General features: G+C 38.8%; 1 protein-coding gene across 4 annotated transcripts in view; it reads right to left on the bottom strand.

Moving 5' to 3' along the window:
• Phlpp2 (PH domain and leucine rich repeat protein phosphatase 2) overlaps positions 1-14,987 on the bottom strand; it is a 70,825-nt gene extending 55,838 nt beyond the window's left edge. The window contains exons 1-2 of one of the 4 annotated variants that reach the window (XM_078032625.1): positions 14,830-14,987; positions 7,571-7,851 (exon numbers count right to left, since the gene is read on the bottom strand). In XM_078032625.1, the coding sequence (XP_077888751.1) occupies positions 7,571-7,851; positions 14,830-14,928 (380 nt within the window). In that variant the 5' untranslated portion in view covers positions 14,929-14,987. Of the gene's footprint in view, positions 1-7,570; positions 7,852-13,973; positions 14,126-14,829 lie in introns of those variants that run through there. The other 3 variants (XM_078032627.1, XM_078032626.1, XM_040280181.2) reach the window with 3 other exon arrangements.
• Between the last annotated feature and the right edge of the window lie 602 nt (positions 14,988-15,589).

The following is a 15,589-nucleotide window of genomic DNA, read 5'->3' as shown; positions in this document are numbered from 1 at the left end:
GGCAATACTATAGTCCATGTAAATCTGAATATAGGTGCATATGATTATTTCTCATCAAACCACCACCCAGGCTGGGATTGTGACTCAATATCAGAGTGCTTGCCTCACACATATGAGGCCCTGAGTTCCATCCTCAGCACCACATAAAAATAAATAAATAAAATAAAGGTATTAGGTCCACCTACAATGAAAAAAAACAGCCACACAATGCAGCAATGTATCAACAGCAGATTGTCTCTCTTAGCCAACAGTAATATTTTTTCTGTATTTCTTATTCTGAACAGTGCACATAGTTAAGATACATGCAAGAGTAAATTTCATTCTAAGTATTATTTCACAAGAGTTCTAATTATGTATTGAGGATGTAGATCAGAGGTACAGTATTTGCCTAGTATGTGCAAGGCCCTGAATTCAATGCCCAGCACCACACACACACACACACACACACACACACACACACACACACACAAACGTTCTAGTAATGGTAGAAAGCAAAAGCACAAACTATTAAAATTCAACACATGGAGTAACACATAGTATCAAAGACCTAAGAAAAAAACACTGTGGCATTCCTACATCAAATTCGGATTAAAACTCAATTCCTTTCCACCTACAAAGATAAAATCTGCAAATGTTAAATCAACAATACCATGAAAAATTCAAATGATAATACAGATACTTACACTTGACACTGCTGAAGGTATTTAAAATATTACAAAACCATGGCTATTTTGCAAATAAGAAAAATGAGGTTGGGAGAGTCACAAGATTCAGAGTCACACAACAAGTACATAATGACATCAGCCTTTGAACTTGTATCAGTTTCATTACAAAATCAATCATCTTTTAGACAAACATTATTTTATGCAACTAAAATAATTTATGTAGAAGAGAGCTCAAAACACTTCATATGTCAACTTAGCCATACCATGGAACCTAAAAAGGTTGTTTTAAAATTATCATTATTTTATAATGACTAATATACCATCATTTGAAAGATACACTATGTCTTATGCACCATTATTGTCCTTTGTTCCTGGTTCCTTGGAGATAGATTCTAAATCTTGAATGAAGAGTGTCTTTGCTATTGACAGTTTCTTAAAGGCCCCCACCCCCCATGCTAGGTTACTAGCTAGGAGACAAGGTGACTCGGGATGGGAGCCAGTCACGAAAGGTTGAGGATTGGTGCCAACTTGACCTGGGTAGAGAAACCAAGGAGCTGGAGATTGAGTTCAGGCACATAGATAATGATCCAAGCAACCATGACTTTATAATGAAGCCCTAATAAACATTTGAAGTTCAGCAAAGCTTTCTGATTGGTGAAGTGCCAGGGGGTAACAGACCCAGATTCAATGGGAGAAGGCACAGAAGCTCTTCACAGGGGACTTTCCAGACTTCACCCAGTATCTCCTCAGCTGGCTGATTCTGATTTGTATTCTTATATTAAAACTGTAACTGTAAGTACAGAACTTTTTGAGTTTTGTGAGTCTTTTCACCAAATTATTGAATCCAAGGGGGTTGTAGGAACTTCCAAATCTGTAAACAATTACTCAGAAATACAAGTGGCCTGGAGACCCTCAAAGAGCAGCTGGAATAGGGCAATCTTAATAGGACCCATGTCCTCTATTTATTAATTTATTTTTAGTAGTATTGGGTACTGAAGCCCAGTGGTACTGGTACTGAACTACATCCCCCTCCCTTTTCATTTTTTACTTTGAGACAGGATCTTGTTAAGTTGCCTAGGCTGGACTGGAAATTAGGATCCTCCTGCCTCAGTCTTCTAAGTAGGTTGGATTACAGACGTGCAACATCACACACACCAAGACCATGCCCTTTAATATTTGAAGTCAACACTAACCCTGGGGATCAGTGTCAGAAGTACCCTGCAGTAAACCCTAGGGTGTCAGAATAACCATTAAGGAAGAAAAAACACTGCCAATTAAATTGTGACCTACCATAAACAGTAAGATACATGTTGATTTCAGAAGTATTAAAATATTTAAAAATTATTTCAAAATAAATTATTTATATTCCAATTTTGTATTTATAATACATTCTTTTACAGTTTTTTAAGTAGTACAAAAATATGAATGAAGCACAAAACAAAAAAAAAAAAACCTCATTCTCCCGTACTCATGGGTAATCAGTTCAGTTCAAAATATGGTAAATAGGGCTGAGATTGTAGCTTAGTGGTACGGCACTTGACCGACATGTGCAAAGCCAAGTGTCTGATCCCCAGCATGGCAAAAAGGGAAAGAAAAAAAAGTGTGCGTGCATGCGCATTGTAAACAAAATTTTGCTGACTCAGAAGTTACCCAACAAGTCAATTACAGAAAAGGGACCTAGAACTCAATCCCAAATAGCAAGAGTATTATCATCTGCTATAAACATCCTATTAGTTCTCAGCTTATCTTAAAGATGGCTATCAAACACTTAGAAATTTTAAGTCATTTTGGTGATTAAGAATCAAAGGTCAATCCATTTTATTACATATGATCTCCTTACAACCCTTCAGACAGAAGGCAATGATTACACTAACCTTACTACAGTATCATTTATCACTTGACAGTTCAATAGAAAAGAAAGGGTCACAAAGAATAATGCAAGGAATAGCCTGGGTGGTTAGATGTGGGTGTTCTAACTGCAGCTCTACCACAAGCCAGCCTGAGGATCACACTTTCAACCTGGACTCTAGGTCTGTTTCACATTAATTTTTTAAAAAGGGGTGGAGTGGGGAGGGAAGGGAATGGAACCAGTAATTCCCAGTGGGAAGTTCCTGGCTTTTGGTATAGGACAATTCTTTGCTATCCTACACTATGAAGACCCTAATCCTCTCAATTCCTTACTCTCTAAATCTAAATGCTGGTGACTCTCCCCAGCAGTTATGACAATAAAAAAACCTGTCCGCTGCCACGTAAATGGGGTGGGGGGCACACTGTGGTTTGTTAGTAATGGGCAGACTTACTTTCACTAACAGGTATCACTCTAGTGCTTAAAGTTTAGCACCTTTAAGTGCTAAACTTCTATTAAGTCAGAAACTTTCACTCATACTTAAGTGACAAGTACATGAATGTAAAAAAAGTTGAGGAAATAAAGAATGATTTAGAGAAACCAAAGATTTTAGTCCCTATAATCCATTTCTAGGCCCCACCTGGAAAAATCAGAAATGTAAAGATTTATAGGCACTGGTTTAATCTACACAACACTACTAAAGAGTTCAATTATTTGAAACAACCCTAATAGGAAATATTTATTGAGTACTTGGGTCTGGGGTGTAGCTCAGTGGTAGAACACATGCAAAGCATGTGAGAGGCCCTGGGTGTAATCCATAGAAAAAGGTAGGGGCCAGGCATCATGTACTCCCTTACTAATCAAAGTATAATACATCACACTTGGGAACTTAACAGAAATATACAATCTCAGGCCCTCTCCCACACCTACTGAATCAAAATCTATTTTCACAAGCTTCCTAAATGAACAATTTAAGCAGTACTTTACAGGTATGTATTAATTCATTTAATCTGTATAACACATAATTTAATCCTCATAACAACTCACACAATGTAAATATTATTATCTTCCAGCTTACAAAAAAGTAAACCAAGGCACTGATCATTATATATTTATATAGTAATGTCAGAGCCAGAATTTGAACCCATACACTCTCAATCTAGAATCTAACCTCTATAGCATTTTTGCATATTATCTCTCAATTTTAAATAATTTACAGTATAGCCATAAAATGGGATACTCTATAGCTGTTAAAACTAGTATCTGAAGAATTTTTAATAACATTGAATTTAAGATGATTAAGTGAAGTATGAGAATATAAAATTAAATATATGATATAAGCCCAAATATGTAATTATTAGAAAATTATGAAGAAGTATATGTCTACTTGGGAGGCCGAGGCAGAAGGATCACAAGTTTGAGGCCAGCCTCAGCAACTTAGCAAGACCCTGTTTCAAAATAAAAACAAAAAGGGCTGGGATTAATTAGAAAAAATTAAAAAGAAATGAATAAAAAAATTACAGTTTTAAAAAAAAAGGGCTAGGAGCGCTGGGGTTGTGGCTCAGTGGAAAAGCGCTTGCCTAGCACATATGAGAAGCTGGGTTCGACACTTAGCAACACATAAAAATAGAAATAAATAGAAATAAAGGTAAAAAAAAATGAATGCTTTAAAAAAAAGGGCTGGGGATGTAGCTAAGTAGTTGAGCACCCCTGGGTTCAATCTTTATGCCACAAAAGAGAGAGAGAGAGAAGGAGGGAGGGAGAAAAAGGTAGGGACAAAGTGAATGTATGGTCAAAAAAAAAAAAAAGATCTAGGGAAAAATGTTACCAATATAAGTTATGAGAATGAGATCTGACATCAGAATGCTAGGGTTCAAATCCCAGCTCTACCATTTCCCAGCTGATTATTCTTCAGTGCAAGGCTTAAGCCTCATTTTCCTCAGTGATAAGAGGGACATAATATTTAACTCATATGATTGTTGAAATTTAAACAGGTAATATATATAAAGTATATATATTCAATGAACACATACTACATTTCTGAATTCAGCAAAAAAGATTCTTAATTAAAATAATCCCTTAGATTGTCATCTATCTTATAAAGGGCTATTCCGAAGAAAGTACCTTCTCCTTAGATTAGATAATATAAGGTTGAACTCAAGCAATTAACAGCTGAGTAAGAGATCAGATGATCATGAAATAGGCATGATTAAGCTGTAAACCTGAGTAAAAGGAGCTGCTGTGGCAGCTTCTCCTCTCCTGCAGGATCTTCATTGGAAAAAAGGAAGTCTATCATCTACCTTGAATATTAGGTATTTCAACTGCCTGGTCATGCCTTCCTGACCTTGAGCAGGTAACTGGACTTCTCTCAAAGTCTCTTCCTCACCTAAAAGGAATGAGACTACCTCCCTTGGAATTATTATAAAGATTTTTTTATTTTAATTTTTTTTTAGTTATACATGGACACAATATCTTTGTTTATTTTTATGTGGTGCTGAGGATCAAACCCAGTGCCCCACATGTGCAAGGCAAGCACTCTGCCACTGAGCCATAACCCCAGCCCCTATTATAAGGATTTAATGAAAAATGTGTATAAAGCACTTTGTACACTGACTGGCACAAGCAAGCTAAGATCAGCTAAGATCTATCATCATCATAATCATCACCATTATTCTTACTTGGATAAGTTCTTAAACTCCTACTCCAGCAACAAAAGAATACCCATTCTTTCAAACCACTGTTCAATTGTGTTTTCATTATTTTCTAATGAATTATATCTTCAAAGGGTTATTTTATTATAAACTGATAAAAACAGTTAAACATTCTACCTCGGGTACAGATAAGAAAGTTAAACATTCTACTTTTTAATTTAGATTTACATAAATAAACTATACCACATTTGAATTCTTAATTACACAACTACTACCTAATATTACATCTAGCAAACCAACACTGGGGTTTTCCACATTCCTAACATCTTTGCATACATATACATTAGAAAACACATGAGTAAGTCACATGCTTAAATAAGTGAACTCAATCAATCACTAGCAGCTATTATCTAGGTCAAGGCTTTCCACCTGATAAAATTAGATCGGAATCAGTGTTAAGATTTAGAAAAGCCTAAGGATCACCCTTAGTCTGATCCTTTTGTTGTACAAATGGATTTAGGAAATGTAGTTAACTGTGAACAAGGAAAACATTCAAATGCTAATCTACTTTTTCAAGAATTAGTCCAAATTCTAAAAGAAATACACAGTAAACTCCAGTTTACACCTTTATAACGACATCAATTTTAGCTCAGTTAGAGGTGCTACTATTATTACCACTTTCAAGGTGTAAGTGGGAGCTTCCCTTCTCGCTTTCAATAGTAATGAATCCACCCACAGCTTTGAATTCAAGACATTTCTTTATTACAGAAAAGGAGGAACACCAAACACCTATGGTCAGGCATTTAAAGAACTCTTATTTGATTTTGTCTAATTCTAAGAATTAATAGTGATTTGGAAAGAAAAAAAAACTCAAAAGAATTCATATGCACAATATAAGACTATAAGACTTTTTCTTTATGTTTATATAAAACATTTAACATATGAATGGCTTTTAAATCTGTGGAAATCCTATCAACTTCATTTATTAAGAGAAATGAAACATAAAACAATGAAATACCAAAATTCCTCAGTTTTGCTAGCCTTAAGCTAGCCTTGGAAAGAATTGACTTTGGAATGCTAACTTTATGATTCTCTAATTTAAACACAGTCAAGGGGTTTGGGTTATAATTTGTGGTAAAGTGCTTGCCTCACATGCTTGAGGCCCAACAATCATTTCTATGTATAAGCGGATATGTCCTCATGCATATATCTATATCTACATATAAAATTTAATACTAACATATTCTGGAGAAAGGGAAAATGGGTGTACTTCTATATTTGGATGGAAATATAACATCCATGAAGAAGAAATTGACAATACCTATCAAAATTATAAATTGTCATATCACTGACCCAACAATTCCACTTTTAGGAAATTATCCTACAGAGAGACATCCACATATAAGGGACATCAAAGATACAGGGACATTCACTGTAGCACTGTTTGTAAGCATAAAAAATTGGTAACAAGTTGAATGGCCATAATAGTTGATTGGCTAAAATTATGGTGGACCCATAAAATGGAACACTATTATAGCCACTAAATAAATGATAACTGTATAAATATTAATAGGGAAAGATCTCTTGGTGATATTAAGTCAACAATGTGCTGCATACAGCATCATTAGTTTTAAATATATATAATAGGAACACACATACTCATGCATGACTCTATGTATATGCTTATTAACTTCTGTGTGTATTACTAGGGATTGAACCCAGGGTCTTGAGCATGCTAAGCACTATAGCACATATCCCCAGCTCTTTTTTATTTTGAGACCAGGTCCTATATGCTTACAGTAGCACAGAATATCCTTACAATGCATAAGAAATGTGTAACAACAGCCACCTTCATGAAAAAGTCTGGGTAGCTGAGGCACAAGGAACAATGGAGGACTTACTTCTCACTCTATACCATTTTATACATTTCAATTTCATTCTATTTATAATTTCTAAAATAATTAACTTTTATTTTGTTCTGTTGCTGTACTGGGCACTAAACAGAGGTGCTCTACCAGTGAGATACTCCCAGACCTTTTCATTTTGAGATAGGGTCTAGCTAAGTTGCTTAGGCTGTCCTCAAACTTGTGATCTTCTTGCCTCAGCCTCCCAAGTCTCTGGGATTATAGGCATGCTCTACAGTGCCTGTCTCAAAATAATTAACTTTTTAAAAACTTATCTTAAATTTAGATATCAGAACTTTAGTGTATTCCAAATAAAAGAACTCAATTTCCTTTCATGATAGTTTCTAAATTCAAGAATCATAAAGTCAGCATTCTAGGGACAAATCTTTTCAAGTCTACTGACTCCATAATCAATATAAGTTCCAGCATGATTAAATTCCTAAAGTCCACTTCTAAGCAGAAACACATGCAACTTATATTGCAGTAGATAAATTCAGATCTCACCTAACCAGGTCTCCATGAAGCTGTAAATAAAGACTTTCTCTTCCCTCTCCAGCACAAATTTCTGAGGCTGGTGTCTCCACTGTGCAAAGGACAAGATGTAAGTCAGAGGAAGAGGAGGAAGCAGTAGAGGAAGTGGTAGTTGAAATGGCAGTGGTCGTGTCGGCTCCATAAAGGTAAACACAGCCTCTCTTCACATCTTCTCGCAGCCAGTCTCTTTCTCGAGAACCAAACCTACTTCTCCTATTTAAACAATTTCTGCTTCCATTTCGTTTCATATTTCTCTAAAAAAATTAAGAAAAATAAATTATTAGCTAGAACATTTACTGAATTAGACATGCTCAGTCCTCACTCCATGTATTTTATATTCACCAATTCTGCCCCACTATCCCCTTTCTCCTATGGAGCGTCCACCTCTGCCATGCCCATTCTTAACCTGGACAATAACTTTCTTTTCCACCAGCTGTTCATGCTTCCATCTATGATGATCTCTGGCCTGCTTCTATTTTTCAGTAAAGTGTCCAAACAAACAAACAAAAAATCAAAGTACTTATGTACCTATTACTCAACTTGCATATTTTTTTTCACATTTAGCCATATTTTGTTCAAATCATTGTTCTAAAACAAATATATACAATTCATTCCTATATATATAGTTGAAGTTACGGAACCCCACTACAATCCCCTTATCTCTCTCTCTCTTTCTCTCTCTCTCTCTCTCTCTCTCTCTCTCTCTCTCTCTCTCTCTCTCTGTGTGTGTCTTTGGTATTTATTACTTCATACATTTTGTCATACATGAATATTAATAAATATTTATAGTACTGTCTTACCTGATTTAAAACTTTATCTGTATCTTAACATACTTATATTTCACCCTGCAGTTTTTTAAAAATATTTTTAGTTACAGATGTACACAATAATTTTATTTTATTTATTTGTTTACTTATTTATTTATTTATTTATTTTTATGTGGTGCTGGGGACCGAACCCCCCAGTGCCTCACAGAAGCTAGGCAAGCACTCTACCACTGAACCACAACCCCAGCATCATCCTGCAATTTTATATGGTTCAATACTGACTTAAAGATATATCTATGTTAATATACCCAGTTCAGTTGTTAAAATAATATTCTATTATATGAATACACTGCAATTTAACCACTGTAATACTGACAGTAGTCATTGTTTTCCCCAAAGTTTCATGATGGAAAAAAAAACTACAATAAACATTTTTGTACATGTCTCCCCCCATCCCCAGAACTAGGGTTGAACCCATGGATGACCTACCAGTGAGTTACAGCCCCAGCCCTTTTTACTTTTTGAGACAAAGTCTACCTAAACTGCTCAGGCTGGCTTCAAACTAGTGATCCTCCTACCTCAGGCTCCCTAGTAGCTGGGATTACAGGTATGTGTAACTGTGCCTGCCTGAACATGTCTACTTATGAATATTTTAAAGTTTATCTAGGGTCCTAACCCTCTGCTTCATATTCCAAATAAGTAAGTACAGTATTGGCACAATATTGCACAAATAGTCTCTCCATTTCTGACATGTTCCAAAAAATTAATGCTGCATTTGATAACGTAGGAATGTGAAATTCACATATGTATTATGAAGTCAAGCTATCTCAAAACAAAAACAACTGCTACAGCCAATATAACAAATGTATAAATCAACATTTGCCTGTTCTATTTTTATGATGGACCATTTCTCTCTTTAATCAAAAAGAAATTTCCACTGATAAGTAAACCAACATATTTCTCTTGTTTCATTTCCTACTGCCCTTCACTCTGTTTTCAGTCATATCCAACTATTTACAGCTCCCCAAATACACTATTCCACAATGTTGTGATTGACTGAAACATAATCCTTCCACCTGTTCATGTGACAAGTTATTCTTTTAACTCTATTCAGACATCCCACTCACCCATCTCTACTTCCTTGCTTCCTTGAAAGAATTAATGATACTACTCTCTCCTTAGCAGAACCTCTTCACCTTCTAAATATTGTCATTTATTCCATATTTCTTCTCCTCCACTGAGCTTATTATAGTACCTTAACAGAGTATCACAGAGTTATATGCAGACACTGAGTTGACATCACAGGAATTTATACACAATCTGTACTTGAGCTCAATTAACTCTGAAAGAATGCTGAACAAACTGAAAAACAGTATCCATTTTTGTAGAGAACCCTACAATCTTTTCTTTGTATAAGCTACAAAGTGAAAGGGAGTAAATAAAATATTTTCACTAGTATGCTTCATTGAAAAACAGAAAGCAGGGGCTGGGGATGTGGCTCAAGCGGTAGCGCGCTCGCCTGGCATGTGTGCGGCCCGGGTTCGATCCTCAGCACCACATACCAACAAAGATGTTGTGTCCGCCGAGAACTAAAAAATAAATATTAAAAAATTCACTCTCTCTTTAAAAAAAAAAAAAGAAAAACAGAAAGCAATACCTACAAACAAAGCAAATGCTAGTTTCACCGATATTAAATTATTGAGAGTTAAAATCAAATTAAAATTAAATTTCTAAAAGAAAGAGGAAGGAAAAGCTAACAGGCATTCCCACATGGAAAGAAAGAAAAGCAAGCATAAGAATGACCCCATTGTTTACATTTAGGATAATATGGGCAAACTCATCATTTTGCGGATCTTGAAGAATATTATGGATTTAACTTTACAGAAGTAGGATAAATCCCTGCTACAAGTTGGAAATAAGCCTCTCTTTTGCCATCAAGTGTATTTTCTCAAAGCTGAACATTTCAGAATTAACAATGGGTTTTCAAGTGTTTATTTCATACACACAAGGGCCATCATATTTGTACCATTCAGTAATGTTAATCACTGAATGGTTAACTACTGGTTAATTTTGAATATTCTTTACTTTTTAATCTTTGAGAAACATTAAATGGTCTATCAAGTACTCTACTGAGAGAGTAATATTTACATAAAAAAGCTCTGCTTTCTACATTAAGTGGAGAGAAAGGCCAAGCAGATACTATTCCACAACCACCAAAAGGTTTCTTTCTTTCTTCACCGCCCCACCCCACGCCAGTGGAGGGACAGGGGCGCTACTACCAGGAATTGAACTCAGGGCACTCAACCACTGAGCCATATCCCCAGCCCTATTTTGTATTTTCTTTAGAGACAGGTTCTCACTGAGTTGCTTAGCGCCTTGCTGTTGCTGAGGTTGGCTTTGAACCTGTGATCCTCCTGCCTCAGCTTCCTTAGCTGCTGGGATTACAGGCATGTGCCACCGTCCACAGCCAAAGGGTTTCTTAAAAAAAAAAAAAAAAAAAAAAACTCTCTAAGGTTAAATAACAGCCCAGTGAACTTCACAATCTTAGAATTGTCAAGAAAACCCCCAGAAAGTATTATATTAGTTCACACATGAGTTTTTTTTGCAAGAACTTTTACCAATCATTCGTAAGTATGCTTATATTCCCTTAAGACAATTAAATTCCTTAAGGAACTTTACCTCATCAAAATATATGTAAATATGTTATTGGTTATCCTTTAAATAAATTTATTTAATAAATTATCTAAATTTATTTAGATAAATCAGAGGATTTGTCTCCAACCCATATGATATACTCTACCCTGTGAAGACAAACAGCTAAGTTAGAGCTTGAATCTCCTGAATCTGATCAATGACACTAAAAAGGCCTGAATAATATGCAAAGTCTTACAGGGACAATCTAGACATACTATTTTGCTATTATTAGAAATAACTGAATTACCTAATGCTTCTTTCTTCTCAGGAAAGTCTTACTCCACTACCTAAAGCATCAGGGAACTGCTGGAAAGGCCTTCTTAGCAACCAGTACTGCAGATGATACTATCCTCTAGCTACCGTCAGCTTTTAGAATAAGGATTCCACTGGAATTGCTGGATGGAAAACACTTAATTTTCTCCCTTACTCTAATATAAAAGCTGTTATCATAAACTTACCTAAAAGAGGGCACAACTCTAATCACTCCTCACAACAAACAAGTATGAAGAGTATATTTAAGATTTAAAGATCCTTTTAGAAAGCAAAACTTCTTTTTAATAAGCCATGAATTGAGAACCTACTGCTTCACTTTTACACTTTTAACTAATGAAGATGAATATGAGGCCTGTAATCAGTTCAAAAGGTGCCTACATACTCTAAAATATGCATAGTGAAAACAAGGTATAGTGAGTTCTAGCAGGGTGTGAAATACTAAAACAATAAAGACTCATCTCTGGGAATATAAATATTCTGGAATATTTTAGGACGTATGAGTGAAATGAGATAGGAAGAGGAAAAATATTTCAGTCATCAAAATGTCTTGGTATTGGCTGTTTCTCTTACTGGAAATGGACTGCATTCTCCCTTGAATGTGTATTCCTTGGTTTTCCCCAAAGCTTCTCCCTCCCTCTTCAATGTCCCTCAATGGCAACATTGTCCTTTGAATATATATTTTTTACTTTATCCCCAACAAAAGTCTCTTCCCTGAGACAGCCTACATTCTGAATCCCTTGAATGTTTAACTGCTCTCCTAAATAAATCTGACTCTGAAAAACAACAAACCCAATTGGTATTGATTATAAACCATCATTCACATTATTTAAATAAAAACTATTGTTAAAAAAAAAACTCATGGCACTCATCAACTAGATTAGCTGTAACTTCATATCTTCTTCAGACTGAGTTTTAAAACTCCATAATCTTGAAATTGCAAAAAACTGAAATATTTACTAATCCTATGCTTAGCAATTTGAGAAACTTTTTTTTTCCCCTAAGATGTAGTCTCACTATGTTGCCCAGACAGGACTGGACTTGAATTTCCAGGCTCAAGTGATCCTCCCATTTCAGCCTCCGGAGTAGCTAAGACTACAGGCATGCAACACCATGTTTGTCACAGGGAGCAATAGTTTAAATGAAATATGCCAAAACCCCATAAAGATGGACCTTGACCTAGTCTGGATTTTTATGAAGACCTATATTAAATGATAAAAATGATGTTCTTTATTTGATAGTAAGTAAAAAAGAGTTACAAATAGAATGAAAAGATTTTTTGTTTTGTTTTGTTTTATTGGTGCTGGGAATTAAACCCAGGGCCTCATACATGCTAAGCACATGCTCTACCACTGAGCTACATCTGCAGCCTGGAAATCTTTTCTGAAGGATCTTCAGAGAAAAATATGTGAGCAATTATGACTTTCTTCCCAGTTCAGAAAGTCATCTGTTTATATACCCATTCTTTTTCCGTGGCTGACAAAAAGAGTCAGCCACTCTGCTACTTAAGAAAATGTCTGTATGTGGAACACCTAGCACCTATTCTTTATGACCATCACATTTATTTGCAAGGATTAAAGTGTTAACTATGTGCAGTAAATCAAACTATGCAAATGTCTTAGAGATAGCCTCTCACAACAGAAACTCAGCACTAGAATCAAGATCACTGGACTCTTTCAAATGGTCCCCAAATTGGAACTTAAGGGAACCAGTAGAAAATTGTTTTCAACAAAATTCATTCTCAATTCCTCTCACAAAATTCATTTCTCAAGGGCTGGGGATGTGGCTCAAGCGGTAGCGCGCCTTGCCTGGCATGCGTGCGGCCCGGGTTCGATCCTCAGCACCACATACCAACAAAGATGTTGTGTCCGCCAAGAACTAGAAAATAAATATTAAAAAAAAAAATTCATTTCTCAATTCTCTCACCACCAAAAAAAAAAATCCCAAAATTCTTCACCTTCTAGGCTAGGCCAGAAGGCATTACCTGGCTCTCAGACCTGCCATTCCCTGATAACCCAAGCAGTTGAATTTCTGTTTTTATTGAATTCATGCACAATTTACATTTTGTGACTTTATAGTTTTAAATATCCAAAAGACTTTGGGAAATTGTATTCCAATGTATGGTAAATAAATTTCAATAAATAGGTTTAAGGTTAATGAAGAAGTCTGAATAAATGATGAAAAGCTTTTTAAGTCACCACATTAAAAACTTAACAAACAATGTTTAACATTTTAGAGATCTGGTTTATGATACTTCATGGAGTCACTAGGTCCATGAAATCTAATTTTTTCTCATTTTTGTGATGTCCTACCAAAGACCTTAAAGAGAAAATATGTTCAAGACAACGTTAACAATTATGACAATGTATTTTTTAACATCATGTATTTTCACTGTTTTGCAAGCTATTTTTGTAACACACCAGATCTTTCCTCCCCTTGGCAAGTTTTAAATCTCGCCGATCCCTCTTCTAGATAAGTCTTAGAGGAATTCCATTCCACCTCTGGAAGGACTCGTAGTTTACACGTTTGACCTACAGAAAAATTTCTCCACAACTATTTCAAAAGCTAGTAGAGAACACCCAGTTAGCCTCCTACAACCTCTCCCCTTAGACTTCGTTACCGTTCCCTCCCAGCCTTCTGTATACCTTCTGCATTTAAACTTCTTGTCATCATCTTCAAGGTTCCACTCACCCCTGTTTTCATATCCTCCTACTCCCCCGATTCCTGCCAAAACACCCCGCTAGCTGCCTGTTGCATAACCGCTTTCCCATTACGGTCTCCCCGGACTGTCAACCCGGTCCCGAAAGCAGGAATGCCCCTTTCGGCCCAGCCCCTCCTCCCTTCTGCAACACGCCCAGCGAGTCCCCGGGAAGCAGCTCCCTCCCGGGATTCTCCCTCCAGGCGGGGCGGGCCGCCTCCCCCGCCGCGTCTCGGAGCCCTGCTCTGGGTCGGAACTTGGATAGTAAACCCCGAGGGCAGAGTGTGCCGCTCCACCCGGCGCAGCCCGCGCACACCGCGGCGCCTGGCCAATCACCGCCGCCATCCTCCCGCTGGGGTGATGTCTTCAGGTGTCCGGGGAGAACCCTACGTACTTGCAGTCCCGCTCCAGCCAGGAGTGCCCCGCCTTCGAAGCCCCCAGCAGCCGGCCCCCGGATCCGGGAGCTGCCGGGGAAAGCAGAGGCGGGCGCAGGGAGGCGAAGGAGCCGGTGGGCGGCGGCGGCGGCGAGCGGCCCGAAGGCGTGGGCCTGCCAGGCGGGTGGCGCCCGGCCAGGGATGGGCAGCGGTGGGGACGACGCGGCTGAGGCCTTTGCTGGGAGCCCCCAGGCGAAGGCCTCGCCTCGGACAGTGGTGCCCCGCGCCAGGTGTGGGGTTGCCGAGCCACGGAACCGACTGGCTGACGCGGGGCGGGGGTCGCCAGCTGCCTCCGGCACAAGGCGGGGCAGGGGCGGCCTCGACCCTCTTCCTTCCCTCCCTAGTCCGCCCAGTCGCCCGCCGCCTCACCTTCAGGACCCGGATCCCTCCCGGCCGGCGGTTAGCGGGCGCTTCGGGCGGCTCCGGGGGCTCCAGCGGGCCCGCGGGCCCCGGCTCCACCTCCCCCATCGGCGGACGAGGCTGCACAGGGACGCCTGGCCCGCGCGACGGCGCGCGAGCCTCGGCCGCGCGCGCGAGCCGCCGGCGGCCCCGCCCCCCGGGCCCCGGCCCCGCCCCGGGCCCCGCCCTCCGCATCTCCGCCGGACTTGCGTAGCTGCGGGCGCGGCGCGACCCCGCGCCGCGGAGCTACATCCCTACCTGCGGGCGGCCGGGCACTGGGCGGGTGGAACCCGGTATCACTGCAGAGTGGGCCTCCGCTGCCAGTCACACTGGATTTGGAGGCTAGGGCATAGGGAGTGGGATTTGCTGCTAACCGCCCTCCTAGTAGTGGCCGAAGAAGGGGCAGGTGGGGCTTGCACCTGTCAATTGGCGACGGGATTCAGCCCTACTGGGAAGGTGGCTCTTGGAACTTCCCTCTCAGAGATGTTTCCTCTTTCTACTCCAAAACTGGCCTACCACCCCCACTTTCAAAGTCATTGAACCAACTGTTCAAAATACTCGTCTTAGCAGTATTTCTCTCCTTTAACTGGAGGTGCTCACGACCTTCCGCAACCTCGTGTACAAAACGTCACTCACCTTCCCAGCCATATTTCAATTCCCCTTTCTCATGTAGTAAAATTGTCGGAACTCTGTTCTTGGCCTCAAGCAGTAATGTCTGTGAGCCATTTTA

This window comes from Ictidomys tridecemlineatus, chromosome 15, assembly GCF_052094955.1.
Source record: "Ictidomys tridecemlineatus isolate mIctTri1 chromosome 15, mIctTri1.hap1, whole genome shotgun sequence".
NCBI classification, from domain to species: Eukaryota; Metazoa; Chordata; class Mammalia; order Rodentia; family Sciuridae; genus Ictidomys; species Ictidomys tridecemlineatus.
Note: the sequence above shows the minus strand (reverse complement) of the source record. Positions and strands in the feature narration are given on the sequence as shown.